This window comes from Trichomycterus rosablanca, chromosome 18 (genome assembly GCF_030014385.1).
Source record: "Trichomycterus rosablanca isolate fTriRos1 chromosome 18, fTriRos1.hap1, whole genome shotgun sequence".
NCBI lineage: Eukaryota > Metazoa > Chordata > Actinopteri > Siluriformes > Trichomycteridae > Trichomycterus > Trichomycterus rosablanca.
Window position 1 is genome coordinate 18779198 of NC_086005.1, and position 15213 is coordinate 18794410.

At 40.5% G+C, this 15213-nt stretch overlaps 1 protein-coding gene across 1 annotated transcript in view; it reads right to left on the reverse strand.

The window, feature by feature from the left end:
• LOC134332928 (uncharacterized) overlaps positions 1-14931 on the reverse strand; it is a 37409-nt gene extending 22478 nt beyond the window's left edge. Inside the window, exons 1-4 of the mRNA XM_063014762.1 lie at positions 13673-14931; positions 11026-11189; positions 6785-6956; positions 6048-6098 (exon numbers count right to left, since the gene is read on the reverse strand). Coding sequence (XP_062870832.1) covers positions 6048-6098; positions 6785-6956; positions 11026-11189; positions 13673-14815 — 1530 coding nt within the window. The 5' untranslated portion in view covers positions 14816-14931. The remainder of the gene's footprint in view (positions 1-6047; positions 6099-6784; positions 6957-11025; positions 11190-13672) is intronic.
• Positions 14932-15213: the final 282 nt, after the last annotated feature.

Here is a 15213-nt window from a genome sequence, read left to right on the forward strand (position 1 = left end):
CCAATACATATAAATGAAACAAAAATTTAACTGCACTGTACAAATTTAGACACCATTTCCACTTTCAAACTTGTTCTTTGAGTTTTTTTTTTCAGTTGTCATTCTTACATTGACACAATGTATCAAATAGGTTGTACAAATGATGCTTAGCAAATAAGAGCCAATGCAAAACTGATTGCATGACTCAGACTCAGGTTGGCACAGACCGTGTGGTTTAGTCTAAATTTTGAGGACATTTTATTTGAAAAAGTTGGACAAATGCCAGATAGTATGGGTAAAGAGAAGGACAAATGGGGGGTTACTACTGTATTTACAAAAAGACATACACAAATGAAGAAAAATGAGAATGTATACAGCTAACTTTAGCAATAAAAAAGGTTGCACTGTCCGACACAGGCAAACTGCCCTAATCAACCTTTGTTTTAGCAGTTGTGCTGTGGGGCCTGGGCCTAAGGGACGTGTCTCATGTCATACGTGTTCCAACAAAATGCAGTTGGTTGGTAGAGAACCGAACATACGGTCAACAACCAAGAGACTTTTATTACCCCCAAATAATATGGTCAACAACTATATAATAATATGGTCATGAATTATTCAAGATGGCAGATGTTTAAGAACAGAGGTTCAACTTTAAATTACAATTTGGACTATAACCTCCCTCTAAGTATTATTCTTCAATCACACTAGAAACAGTCACACAAACAGCTGTTTTCAATCTTTGCCAATGTTTACATTTGATAATCATCTCTGCACTTTACTATTTTAAAGTGTGTATATATATATACAGTGTATCACAAAAGTGAGTACACCCCTCACATTTCTGCAGATATTTAAGTATATCTTTTCATGGGACAACACTGACAAAATGACACTTTGACACAATGAAAAGTAGTCTGTGTGCAGCTTATATAACAGTGTAAATTTATTCTTCCCTCAAAATAACTCAATATACAGCCATTAATGTCTAAACCACCGGCAACAAAAGTGAGTACACCCCTTAGTGAAAGTTCCTGAAGTGTCAATATTTTGTGTGGCCACCATTATTTCCCAGAACTGCCTTAACTCTCCTGGGCATGGAGTTTACCAGAGCTTCACAGGTTGCCACTGGAATGCTTTTCCACTCCTCCATGACGACATCACGGAGCTGGCGGATATTCGAGACTTTGCGCTCCTCCACCTTCCGCTTGAGGATGCCCCAAAGATGTTCTATTGGGTTTAGGTCTGGAGACATGCTTGGCCAGTCCATCACCTTTACCCTCAGCCTCTTCAATAAAGCAGTGGTCGTCTTAGAGGTGTGTTTGGGGTCATTATCATGCTGGAACACTGCCCTGCGACCCAGTTTCCGGAGGGAGGGGATCATGCTCTGCTTCAGTATTTCACAGTACATATTGGAGTTCATGTGTCCCTCAATGAAATGTAACTCCCCAACACCTGCTGCACTCATGCAGCCCCAGACCATGGCATTCCCACTACCATGCTTGACTGTAGGCATGACACACTTATCTTTGTACTCCTCACCTGATTGCCGTCACACATGCTTGAGACCATCTGAACCAAACAAATTAATCTTGGTCTCATCAGACCATAGGACATGGTTCCAGTAATCCATGTCCTTTGTTGACATGTCTTCAGCAAACTGTTTGCGGGCTTTCTTGTGTAGAGACTTCAGAAGAGGCTTCCTTCTGGGGTGACAGCCATGCAGACCAATTTGATGTAGTGTGCGGCGTATGGTCTGAGCACTGACAGGCTGACCCCCCACCTTTTCAATCTCTGCAGCAATGCTGACAGCACTCCTGCGCCTATCTTTCAAAGACAGCAGTTGGATGTGACGCTGAGCACGTGCACTCAGCTTCTTTGGACGACCAACGCGAGGTCTGTTCTGAGTGGACCCTGCTCTTTTAAAACGCTGGATGATCTTGGCCACTGTGCTGCAGCTCAGTTTCAGGGTGTTGGCAATCTTCTTGTAGCCTTGGCCATCTTCATGTAGCGCAACAATTCGTCTTTTAAGATCCTCAGAGAGTTCTTTGCCATGAGGTGCCATGTTGGAACTTTCAGTGACCAGTATGAGAGAGTGTAAGAGCTGTACTACTAAATTGAACACACCTGCTCCCTATGCACACCTGAGACCTAGTAACACTAACAAATCACATGACATTTTGGAGGGAAAATGACAAGCAGTGCTCAATTTGGACATTTAGGGGTGTAGTCTCTTAGGGGTGTACTCACTTTTGTTGCAGGTGGTTTAGACATTAATGGCTGTATATTGAGTTATTTTGAGGGAAGAATAAATTTACACTGTTATATAAGCTGCACACAGACTACTTTTCATTGTGTCAAAGTGTCATTTTGTCAGTGTTGTCCCATGAAAAGATATACTTAAATATCTGCAGAAATGTGAGGGGTGTACTCACTTTTGTGATACACTGTATATATATATATATATATATAAACCACCTGCAACAAAAGTGAGTACACCCCTAAGAGACTACACCCCTAAATGTCCAAATTGAGCACTGCTTGTCATTTTCCCTCCAAAATGTCATGTGATTTGTTAGTGTTACTAGGTCTCAGGTGTGCATAGGGAGCAGGTGTGTTCAATTTAGTAGTACAGCTCTTACACTCTCTCATACTGGTCACTGAAAGTTCCAACATGGCACCTCATGGCAAAGAACTCTCTGAGGATCTTAAAAGACGAATTGTTGCGCTACATGAAGATGGCCAAGGCTACAAGAAGATTGCCAACACCCTGAAACTGAGCTGCAGCACAGTGGCCAAGATCATCCAGCGTTTTAAAAGAGCAGGGTCCACTCAGAACAGACCTCGCGTTGGTCGTCCAAAGAAGCTGAGTGCACGTGCTCAGCGTCACATCCAACTGCTGTCTTTGAAAGATAGGCGCAGGAGTGCTGTCAGCATTGCTGCAGAGATTGAAAAAATGGGGGGTCAGCCTGTCAGTGCTCAGACCATACGCCGCACACTACATTAAATTGGTCTGCATGGCTGTCACCCCAGAAGGAAGCCTCTTCTGAAGTCTCTACACAAGAAAGCCCGCAAACAGTTTGCTGAAGACATGTCAACAAAGGACATGGATTACTGGAACCATGTCCTATGGTCTGATGAGACAAAGATTAATTTGTTTGGTTCAGATGGTCTCAAGCATGTGTGGCGGCAATCAGGTGAGGAGTACAAAGATAAGTGTGTCATGCCTACAGTCAAGCATGGTGGTGGGAATGCCATGGTCTGGGGCTGCATGAGTGCAGCAGGTGTTGGGGAGTTACATTTCATTGAGGGACACATGAACTCCAATATGTACTGTGAAATACTGAAGCAGAGCATGATCCCCTCCCTCCGGAAACTGGGTCGCAGGGCAGTGTTCCAGCATGATAATGACCCCAAACACACCTCTAAGACCACCACTGCTTTATTGAAGAGGCTGAGGGTAAAGGTGATGGACTGGCCAAGCATGTCTCCAGACCTAAACCCAATAGAACATCTTTGGGGCATCCTCAAGCGGAAGGTGGAGGAGCGCAAAGTCTCGAATATCCGCCAGCTCCGTGATGTCGTCATGGAGGAGTGGAAAAGCATTCCAGTGGCAACCTGTGAAGCTCTGGTAAACTCCATGCCCAGGAGAGTTAAGGCAGTTCTGGGAAATAATGGTGGCCACACAAAATATTGACATTTCAGGAACTTTCACTAAGGGGTGTACTCACTTTTGTTGCCGGTGGTTTAGACATTAATGGCTGTATATTGAGTTATTTTGAGGGAAGAATAAATTTACACTGTTATATAAGCTGCACACAGACTACTTTTCATTGTGTCAAAGTGTCATTTTGTCAGTGTTGTCCCATGAAAAGATATACTTAAATATCTGCAGAAATGTGAGGGGTGTACTCACTTTTGTGATACACTGTATATATATATATATACATTAGGGCTGTCAAACGATAAAAAATTTTAATCGCGATTAATCTCAGAATTTCATATAGTTAATCGCGATTAATCTCATTAAAAAAAATCTGTGTAAATGTTATAGAAAACAAGGATTTTTTAAGTGAAATGTTACAATTAAAATGGTGAACACATTTTATGCTAAATGTACTGATGTTAAAAACTGCTGGGACAAGAGAAAACTGTAAGGGAGTTTTATTCACTCACATACTAGGCAGTAAATGTCAGATTGTAGTTTAGAATTTCTCCATCAGCAAACATTGTAGATCAGCGGTGCTTTAGGTGGGATAAGGCGTAGTTATTGTAACAGACTTTTCTGTGGTTGTATTGTGACAATGGTTTGATGGCCGTTTCTACACGAAGTGAGTGTGTTTTGACCCTTTGGGGCTTCCATAGTGCATGGACTAACGTGCTTGACTCAGCTTTCCGGTATTTGGTACCTTAACAGAATAAGTTAATAAAAGTGTTCTGCTCCCGACAACTTGTGAGTATAGCGTGTATTTATTTATTTATTAAGCAAGTGCATCACTACAACGCTCGGTTACATTATGTTAACAAACCGCAAATGAAAAACGGTGGCAAGTCCGACATTAAAACGTTTGTTCTACCAGTCAAGTATCAACATGAACTACAATTTGCGTTAACGGCACTATTTTTTTTAATCGCGTTAAATTGAAATCGCGTTAATGCGTTATTATCGCGTTAACTTCGACAGCCCTAATATACATACATACATACATACAGTATATATACATACACACAGATCAGCCATAACATTAAAACCACCTCCTTGTTTCTACACTCACTGTCAATTTAATCAGCTCCACTTACCATATAGAAGCACTTTGTAGTTCTACAATTACTGACTGTAGTCCATCTATTTCTCTGCATGTTTTGTTAGCCCCCTTTCATGCTGTTTTTCAATGGTCAGGACTCTCCCAGAACCAGGTATTATTTGGGTGGTGGGTCATTCTCAGTACTGCAGTGACACTAACATGGTGGTGGTGTGTTAGCGTGTGTTGTGCTGGTATGAGTGGATAAGACACAGATAAGACACCTCACTGTCACTGCTGGACTGAGAATAGTCCACCAATCAAAAATATCCAGCCAACAGCACCCCATGGGCAGCGTCTTGTGACCACTGATGAAGGTCTAGAAGATGACCAACTCAAACAGCAGCAATAGATGAGTGTTCATCTCCGACTTTACATCTACAAGGTGGACCAACTAGCTAGGAGTGTCTAATAGAGTGGACAGTGAGTGGACACGGTATTTAAAAACTCCATCAGCGCTGCTGTGTCTTATCCACTCATACCAGCACAACACACACTAACACACCACCATTATGTCAGTGTCACTGCAGTGCTGAGAATGACCCACCACGTAAATAATACCTGCTCTGTAGTGGTCCTGGGAGAGTCCTGACCATTGAAGAACAGCATGAAAGAAGCTAACAAAGCATGCAGAAAAAGAGATGGACTACAGTCAGTAATTGTAGAAGTACAAAGTGCTTCTATATGGTAAGTGGAGCTGATAAAAAGGACAGTGAGTGTAGAAACAAGGAGGTGGTTTTAATGTTATGGCTGATCGGCGTATATATACACATGTTTATTTTATTTTCTGTTTCTTCTGCTCTGTCATTTTTTATTATTTTAAATTACCTTATTTCCTATTTTATCCTCTCTATTTTTTCACATTTGTAAAGTTTCCAAGCCTTCCAACACACATTTTAATGTACAATTGCTTCTAACATTTGTACAAATGACAAACTTGGAATCTAGATTCCTTTGTCTTTTTTCTTCAGAAAAGTGCTTTTTCTCAACTGTAAATTCCTTGCCGGAAATACTGACCCTGCCTTTTTTCCTCTCACCCCTCTTCCTCATCCCAGCATTCAGACGGTTTGTTTATTTGTTTTTTTGTGGGTGGGGCTGGAGCCTCTATTAACTAACAGACCAAGCACTGCTCAAACAGTAAACCAGTGCACCATAAATACTTCTTAAGTTTGTTAAAGAATAGGATACAACAAAAGCCTACAAGAAAAAATTTAATTCTCCTCTATAATAGAAGGAATATAGTGGATAAAAAAAAATCACAGAACATACATTTTTCTTTTGCAGATATGCCTGTAGAATTCTGTTTATGCGATCAAATTCCTAGGAAAACAAAAACAAAATTAAACACTGCTTCATTGCTAGTATGTGTATATATTTTACTACAGTAGATAAAGTTGTTGCATTTTAAAAAGCAGTCACAAAATGGTATATCATTAATATATAGTCATGTGAAAAAAGTTAGGACACCCCATGAGAACCGTTGTCTTTTTGAACATATTTAAACATATAAACATTTGAGCTTCATTTGTACAGTACTGAGAGATGGAGCTTATATAACTAAACAACAAGAATGTTAAAAATTACTTTTAAACACAAGTTGTAAAATGTAATGAACAAAAATGGAAATTTATTGTGAGGAAAAAGTTAGGACACCTTATGCCCTAATAGCTGGTATTTCCCCTTTGGCTGAAATAACTTCAATTAGACGTTTCCTATAACCATGTACCAGTCTCTGACATCAACTGGGAGAAAGCTCAAATGTTTATATGTTTAAATATGTTCAAAAAGACAAAGGTTTCCACAGGGTGTCCTAACTTTTTCACATGACTGTAAATGATCACATTCATTAATGTATTACTATGTTTGAATGTTATATGTATATATGGGTTATAATTTAAGCATCTAACATACAACATACTAATGTCCGTAGGACACAGACAACCCATATTTCAGAGAGAAAGCAAGCATACCTAGATGTACCAGAAAATTAGCAAACAGCAACTAACCATCTGATTAGCTGGGTTTCGAGGCAGGCTGCGCATCATGCCATCCATCTCGTCAAACTTTTTAAGTGTTGCATAAACCTCTGAGTGCAGTTCTTTATATTCAGAGTACTGGTCATTAAACACTGCTTTGTACTGGTCTCTCTCCTCATCAGTCCGTATAGCTGGGTACTTGCTGCAGAAAAACATTTGAAATGAACACACATATACACTACATGCTCAAGAGTTTATGGACAGCTGACTCCAAGACATCACATCTAAAATCAAGTATTAATGTGCACTTGGTCCCAGCTCTGCTTCAAAGTTTACAATGATGATACAGGGATTTGCTAACATTTATCCACCAGAACAGTGTTTTCAGGCTAGGGCTGCCGTGATTGGTCGACCTAGTCGATGACGTTGACGCTAAAAAATGCGTCAACATCAATGTATTAAGTTGATGCGTGATTTTTAAAACTATGTTTATAAATGATCCTTTTTAATTTCTACAATGTTTGCATTAATATAACCGTTCATATGATTCCCTCAGCACTACTTGCTGTGTGCATGACCTAAGTCGTATTTGGTCCAGTCACTGGTTGCCAGCATTAAATGCAGTCTTAAAAAATGCCGTCTGCAGCAGAGTTAGAAGTCGATTGTAGAGAGCTTTCAAAGAAAAGCTAAAAGTTTTCCCAAGACCCAAATCATCAAAAGTTTGGGAATACTTAAAACTGGCACAAAACAAAAAGGTGGTTTGTACACTGCTTTGATGGTACCACAGCAGCACTAGCGTCTATATTGTTTCATTAAAGTTCTTAATCCAGGAGATCCTAGAATACCGTATTACTTAGTGAGTTTAATTAGGGTGCCTTTTAACTTCTATATTGTTTTATTAAGCTGCTTAATCACGGAGATCTTGAAATACCGAATTTCTTAGCGAGTTCAGTTAGGGCGCATTTTTACTTCTACATTGTTTCATTAAGCTTCTTAATCGCGGACAACTTGGAATACCGAATTTCTTAGCGAGTTCAGTTAGGGCGCATTTTTACTTCTACATTGTTTCATTAAGCTTCTTAAATCGCGGACAACTTGGAATACCGAATTTCTTAGCGAGTTCAGTTAGGGCGCATTTTTACTTCTACATTGTTTCATTAAGCTTCTTAATCGCGGACAACTTGGAATACCGAATTTCTTAGCGAGTTTAGTTAGGGCGCATTTTTACTTCTACATTGTTTCATTAAGCTTCTTAATCGCGGACAACTTGGAATACCGAATTTCTTAGCGAGTTCAGTTAGGGCGCATTTTTACTTCTACATTGTTTCATTAAGCTTCTTAATCGCGGACAACTTAGAATACCGAATTTCTTAGCGAGTTCAGTTAGGGCGCATTTTTACTTCTACACTGTTCATTAAGCTTCTTAATCGCGGACAACTTGGAATACCGAATTTCTTAGAGAGTTCAGTTAGGGCGCATTCACACACGCCACACACTTGCTCTGTTGGGCTCGCGATTTTTGTGGTTGCTGCGGCAATCAAAGCGCAAAAAGCTTCTCATATGAATGAGCCCTAACGCTAACCACTGTATTTACATCACTTATAATTTTAAGTAAGTTTCGAGTGCTATAAGTTTAAGCACTTTGCTTTGTGTACGGAATGCCATAAACACACATTGAACTTTGTTTAATATGAAGCACTTGAAAATTTAATAATATGGACTGTTTACATTTAGTTTTGTGCCATATTATTATGCCATACAGTTTGTTGTTAAAATAAAAGAAGCGTGAATGAGATTCTGAATTAAATTTTTTGAAGGAAAATTAATCGTTAGAATAATCGACTAATCAATAAAATATAGATTAATCAATAGAAAAATAGTTGTTAGTGGCAGCCCTAGTTCAGGCATTCATTTTTGGGGATGAGGCCTGCTTACAGTTAGTGAACCAATTAATCACTTTAAAAAGGCTTTAGATAGGGTTGAGGTCAGTGCTCTATCTAGGCCAATGATTTGCATACTAAAACCTTTATGTGCATGAAAACAATGCAAAGATAAATGTAAATGTAAATAGAACTGATATTTAACTGTTGCCAAAACTCAAAGCACACAGTTCTCTAAAATGTCATTTAAGAGAAGAGTCATTTTAGGAAGTCCTAGACTTTTTCTCCACTAAACTTTAAAATTGGATTTAAAATATTAATTGCAATGTTCTTATATTATCTACCAAACCGAGATTCATCAGACAGACTGCCAGATAGTGATCAGTATTGTTCTAAAATTCAGTTGTGGTGTGCTACAGTCAAGCCGGTGCTACAGTACACCTTCTCCACGTTTTATTACATTACAGACTCATTCTATAATAGATTGAGTTCTTTTTTTTGTGCCAATTTATTAAAAATAAAAATGTAAAATATCATATGTACACAAGTGTGCATACCCTTTGATAGGACACCCAAAAGTGAGCTGAGGTGCATTTTGTTTTCACTGATACTGCCTGAGATGTTTCTACAATTAAATTGGAGTACACCTATGGTAAATTTAATTGATTATAAATGATTAGGGATTGCCAACACCTGCCTATAAAAGGTCCCACAGTTGACAGTGCATATCAGAGCAAACTCCAAGCCATGGGGTAAAAGGAATTATCTGCAGACCTCAGAAACAGGATTGTGTCAAGGCATTGTGGCAAGACGGGCCTTGGCCAGGGAGGTGAGCAGGAACCCGAGGGTCACTCTGACAGCGCTCCAGTGTATCCTTGTGGAGATGGGAGAACCTATCAGAAGATCAACCATCCAGGCAGCACTACCAAACCTTTATGGTAGAGTGGCCAGACGGAAGCCACTCATTAATAAAAGGCAACTGACAGCCTGCTTGGAGTTTGCCAAAAGGCACCTAGAGGACTCTCAAACCATGAGAAACAAGATTCTCTGGTCTGATGAAACCAAAATTGAACTTTTTGGCCTGAATACCAAGCGTCAAGTCTGGAGGAAACCAGGCTCGCTCATCACCTGGCTGATGCCATCCCTACAGTGAAGAATGGCGGTGGCAGCATCATGATGTAAGGATGTTTTTCAGCAGTGGGACAGTGGGACAGGGGCGAACCTGATGGAGCTTGCAAGGATATGCCAAGAGGAATGTCCAGAAACAAGTGTGCCAAGCTCGTAGCTTCTTTCCCAAAACGCCTTGAAGCTGTAATTGCTGCCAAAGGTGCATCAAGCAAGTATTAGGCTAAGGGTGTGTACAGATATGTAACCACTGAATAAACCATTTTTGTCAGTAAAATAAAATTGCATATTTTCTAAACCCTGTTTTCACTTCATAATTATTCGTAAGTCCATGTCTCCTTTTAGTCCACTTTCAGCCTTAAAGTCAAAATAAATAAAAAAAGAGATTGATATTTTGTGCTATTCATTATTTAAACCAATCCAGCAATCCAGTTACTTCTATGTCATTCCAAAATGACATGTCACCAAAAACTCTTCTGCTATTAACAAAGCACACTTTGGTAAGTGCACTTACCTTATGTAAAATTTTGATGAATGTTTTGATTTTTGTGCATGAGGCAGTAGTACTTTATTTATGCTATTTTTCTTCATTTGAAAAGATATGCTTTATGAAAGTGCACAAAGTTAATCTTAAGGTCAATCCTTTAGCTTAGAGATTTTAGAGAATTAAGCCAAATTTAACAAGACAATGCAAAACCACATGCTGCACACATTACAAAGGCATGGCTGCAGAAGAAGAGGGTCTGGGTACTGGACTGGCCTGCCTGCAGTCCTGACCTGTCCCCAACAGAGAATGTGTGGAGAATTTTGAAATGAAAAATGCGACAACGACGACCCCGTACTGTTGCACATCTTAAGACGTGTTTGCAGAAAGAATGAGACAAAATAAAACCTGAAACAGTGTGGTGAAGAGGAATGGCAACATTACAAAGTGGTAAATGCTTTACTGTCCCAACTTTTTTTGGAATGTGTTGCAGGCCTGAAATGCAGGAATGGATGTTTATCAATAAATGAAATAAAGTTGAGCAGACAAAACATGAAATATCTCAGGTTCATCCTGTCTGCAATCAAAGAAAAGTCAAAGTAAATGTAAGAAACTCTGTGTTTTTTTATTATTTGCATTTTCCATGCTGTCCCAACTTTTTCTGATTTGGGGTTGTACTGAATAAATATGTTTCTGTTTTTAATTCTTTGAAAACAATATATGGTTATATTTTGTTAAACTTTTATATTCTGATGTGTACATGATTAAGACCAGATACTCACGATAGGTAGTCAGGTACAATCACAGGTTTGGGAATGTGACCGGATGGAATATGGCCTTTAACCATTTTTGCTTTGACGGCTGTGGAACCTGCTGTATGTTTGGTCTGAACTGGTGCTGCCGAGGAGACCAAGACAGGCTCAGAATTCCTTGGTACTGCCACTGTCTGTCAGAAGATAACAAAAATATCATAAATACATACATATAATTAAAGCAAGAAATGATGACGCACAGATTTGCCAACCCAAACAATTCAGTTACCATAGTCTGAGTCACAGGTAATTCTGGCTGCATCTAAGTCAGGGAAAATATTTGCAAGTTACTTAAATGTGACTTTTCTCGTGTAACTCAAAATACACTATATTGCCAAGAGTATTCACTCACCCATCCAAATAATTGAATTCAGGTGTTCCACTCACTTTCATGGTCACATGTGTATAAAACCAAGCATATAGGCATGCAGACTGCTTCTACAAACATTTATGAAAGAATGGGTTGTTCTCAGGAGCTCAGTGAATTCCAGCGTGGTACCGTGATAGGATGCCACCTGTGCAACAAGTCCAGTCGTGAAATTTCCTCTCTACTAAATATTCCACAGTCAACTGTCAGTGCTATTATAACACAGTGGAAACGATGGGGAACAACAGCAACTCAGCCACAAAGTGGTAGGCCACGTACAATGACAGAGACGGGTCAGCGGATGCTGAGGCGCATAGTGCGCAGAGGTCGCCGACGTTCTGCAGAGTCAATCGCTACAGACCTCCAAACTGGAGGCGGGATTATGGTGTGGGGTTGTTTTTCAGGAGTTGGGCTCTGCCCCTTAGTTCCAGTGAAAGGAACTCTTAATGCCTCAGCATACCAAGAGATTTTGGACAATTTCATGCTCCCAACTTTGTGGGAACAGTTTGAGGATGGCCCCTTCCTGTTCCAACATGACTGCGCACCAGTGAACAAAGCAAGGTCCATAAAGACATGGATGAGCGAGTTTGGTGTAAAAGAACTTGACTGGCCTGCACAGAGTCCTGACCTCAACCCGATAGAACACCTTTGGGGTGAATTAGAGCAGAGACTGCAAGCCAGGCCTTCTCGTCCAACAATCTCATCAAAAAATCCCATAAACACACTCCTAAACCTTGTGGAAAGCCTTCCCAAAATAGTTGAGGCTGTTATAGCTGCAAAGGGTGGGCCGACACCATATTAAACCCCATGGATTAAGAACGGAATGTCACTTAAGTTCATATGCGTGTGCAGGCAGACGAGCGAATACTTTTGGCAATACAATGTATCTGCCACACTGACTGTAATAGAAAAGTTAAAATAGAAAAGCACCCAACTACATACAACACCATTGTTTAAAAAAAAGAGATGTACAGGGGATCTTCAAAAAGTTTCCGCATTTTTATATTTTTGCTGGAAACGGTGAGGGTGGGAGGAGTAGTAATTGGCCGTGTCTGAGAGACTGAGAGAGCTTATAGTAATTTAGCGCCATCTGATTTCTATCTTTTTGAACCACTCAAAGAAGCTTTAAGGGGAAGAGGATTTTTATGTGATGATGATATGAAAGCAGTGGTGCATCAGTGGCTACACGCTCAACCAAAAACATTTTTTGCTGATGGCATTAAAACAGGGGTGGGCAAACTTTTTGGCTCAAGGGCCACACTAGGTGTAAAATTTTGACAGACGGGCCAGGCCAGTAGCAGATAGGGGGTGAACTAATATAAATTATCAATCAAAGAATGAAATGTCTGTGTGTATAGACGATAGACTCGACTTTAACAAAAGTCGGTAGTGTTTGGAGTGCGCCAACTAGTGGAATCAACTTTAATGCAGGGTATTGAAGAAAAAATTTGAAATAAAAGCAGGCTCTAAAGTAGGGCTGCTTACCTAAGCTTCTCTTCTTCAAATTGAGACCAAATCTATATCCGTGTGTTGTTCCAGTAGGGATATAATCTACTTTTTTTTCTTTGTGGCGACCATCTTGTATGTTTCCAGAATATTTCCAGTATGTATAAAATCCATACCCAACTGTCTTTGTCCACCTAACTAATGAAAACCGTCTTAGATAATTTATTCTCTCGGCTTTTGCGGTAAGGATGGAATTCCACCCAAAATCTGAATTCAGAAGCTCTGATTGGTTTATACAGCTGTTTATCAAGGCCTGGACCACGACTGAATCTCTTTAACAAATGAACAGATTCATTAAGTTGTTTGAGCACAATACCATAATGAAATAGAGTGAGCAAAACGAATGAATGTTTACCATAGGTAAGAGCACAGGTCCCTGATTCGATTCCAATGTATAATTCATTTAAAAAGAGTCGTTTCTCAGTTGACTCAGTGATTCAGTTTGCATGTGCGTGCGTGCATGCGGCCACCCGTTCATACGCGAAGGAAAGCGTTCTGCGCAGCCCTAAAAGGACAATTTTGTAAATGCTCAACGGGCCGGATCTAACAGCATAACGGGCCGTATGTGGCCCGAGGGCCGTAGTTTGCCCACCACTGCATCAAAAAGTTGGTAAGATGCTGAGGAAATTGCATCGGAAGGTGACTATGTAGAAAAGGGATGTAATTTGTTTTTGAAAATCTTAATAACAAGAGTGTGAAGAACCCACATAGTATTAGGAACACAAAAATACTCAAACCCCTTACCTCATAGCCATACTTTTCTCTGTAGCGCCGTGAAGTTTCATGTCTCCATAGTTTTAAGCAAACAATGGCTCCTATCAGGTACACTATCATGGCCACAAAAAGAAAAATAATAGCCGCCGTTTGACCTGCCTCGGTACGACAAAAAACTGCATTGATGCCGTTGCTGAAAACGGGGTAATAGCAGAGTCCACCTCGTGTCGTGTCCCTGGCGTAAACAATGCCAGCAGCCATATAAAGCACAGCAAGGGCCAGGTTGATTGCAAATTCAGTAAGAGGCCACCAGTTTGAGTCTAACAGTATAGCTCGATAGTACATGGTCATACCCAGTACAAGTATGATTACAGTCACTATCCATGCCAAACCAGCGACAACAAGGACAAATGGTGTCTTGGGTCCAGTGTAATAAGTGTCACCATAGCCTGTGTACATGCCACCATACATTTGGGGCTGTGAGTATCCAAACATATTATACCACTCATTGTCTTTGTGAATGTATGCACACACACAGGCAAAAACAGCTGCCCCTAGAAGCAGCTCTATGCAATTAAGAATCCTTAGCAGCCCTGGCCAGGACTTCATATGGGCATAACGCTGGTGATATTCCTCAACTCTTTCACTGTAGGTCAAAGCGGTGTGTGCATTGGTGTGTATGGTGTGACTGTCCATTGACTCGAAATGATCCTCTAGCATAGCTTCATGTTCCTTGCGGAAGCGGTAGCTGTCTTGAGAGTCCCCATTCTGATCCTTGTATGATCCTATAGCTGAGGGCGAATGAGGAGGAGAGCACTGAACACCCTCAGTAGTGGTGTTGTAACTACTGGATATGGGTGCAGAACTCTTGCTGCTTCTGTTGCTCCCCCGAAAAAAGTTTTTCCAGGAGTCAGGAATGAAGCGATGGACGGGTTTGATGTCAACAGTTGGATTCTCGACGTTTTCGCTATCGCAAGGGTCAAAATCGGACCCAACAGGGGGCACGTCTGGTAGAGGAGGCGGGTCCAAGTTTAAAGAAGTAGCTGATGATCTCTGATGCCTTAAATGAGAGAGTCCATCTTTATTCTGTATTGAGCCTGGAGACGTGTAGTCACAGGGGGTTGTAGTGTGAGCACGCTCGAAGCGGCCCAGAGAGCCTCTGCCAAAGGACATGGGAAATGGAGTCTGCCCTAGATAGACATGAAATCATACATGTAAATAAAATGAGCTGGCTATTTTGCCATAAGCAGCTTTCAACTGATTTTGTGTAATTTAAACCACCTCCTTGTTTCTACACTCACTGTCCATTTTATCAGCTCCACTTACCATATAGGAGCACTTTGTAGTTCTACAATTACTGACTGTAGTCCATCTGTTTCTCTGCATGCTTTGTTAGCCCATTTCATGCTGTTCTTCAATGATCAGGACTCTCCCAGGACCACTACAGACTAGGTATTATTTAGGTGGTGGATCATTCTCAGCACTGCAGTGACACTGACATGGTGGTATGTTAGTGTGTGTTGTGGTGGTATGAGTGGATCAGACACAGCAGTGCTGATGGAGTTTTTAAA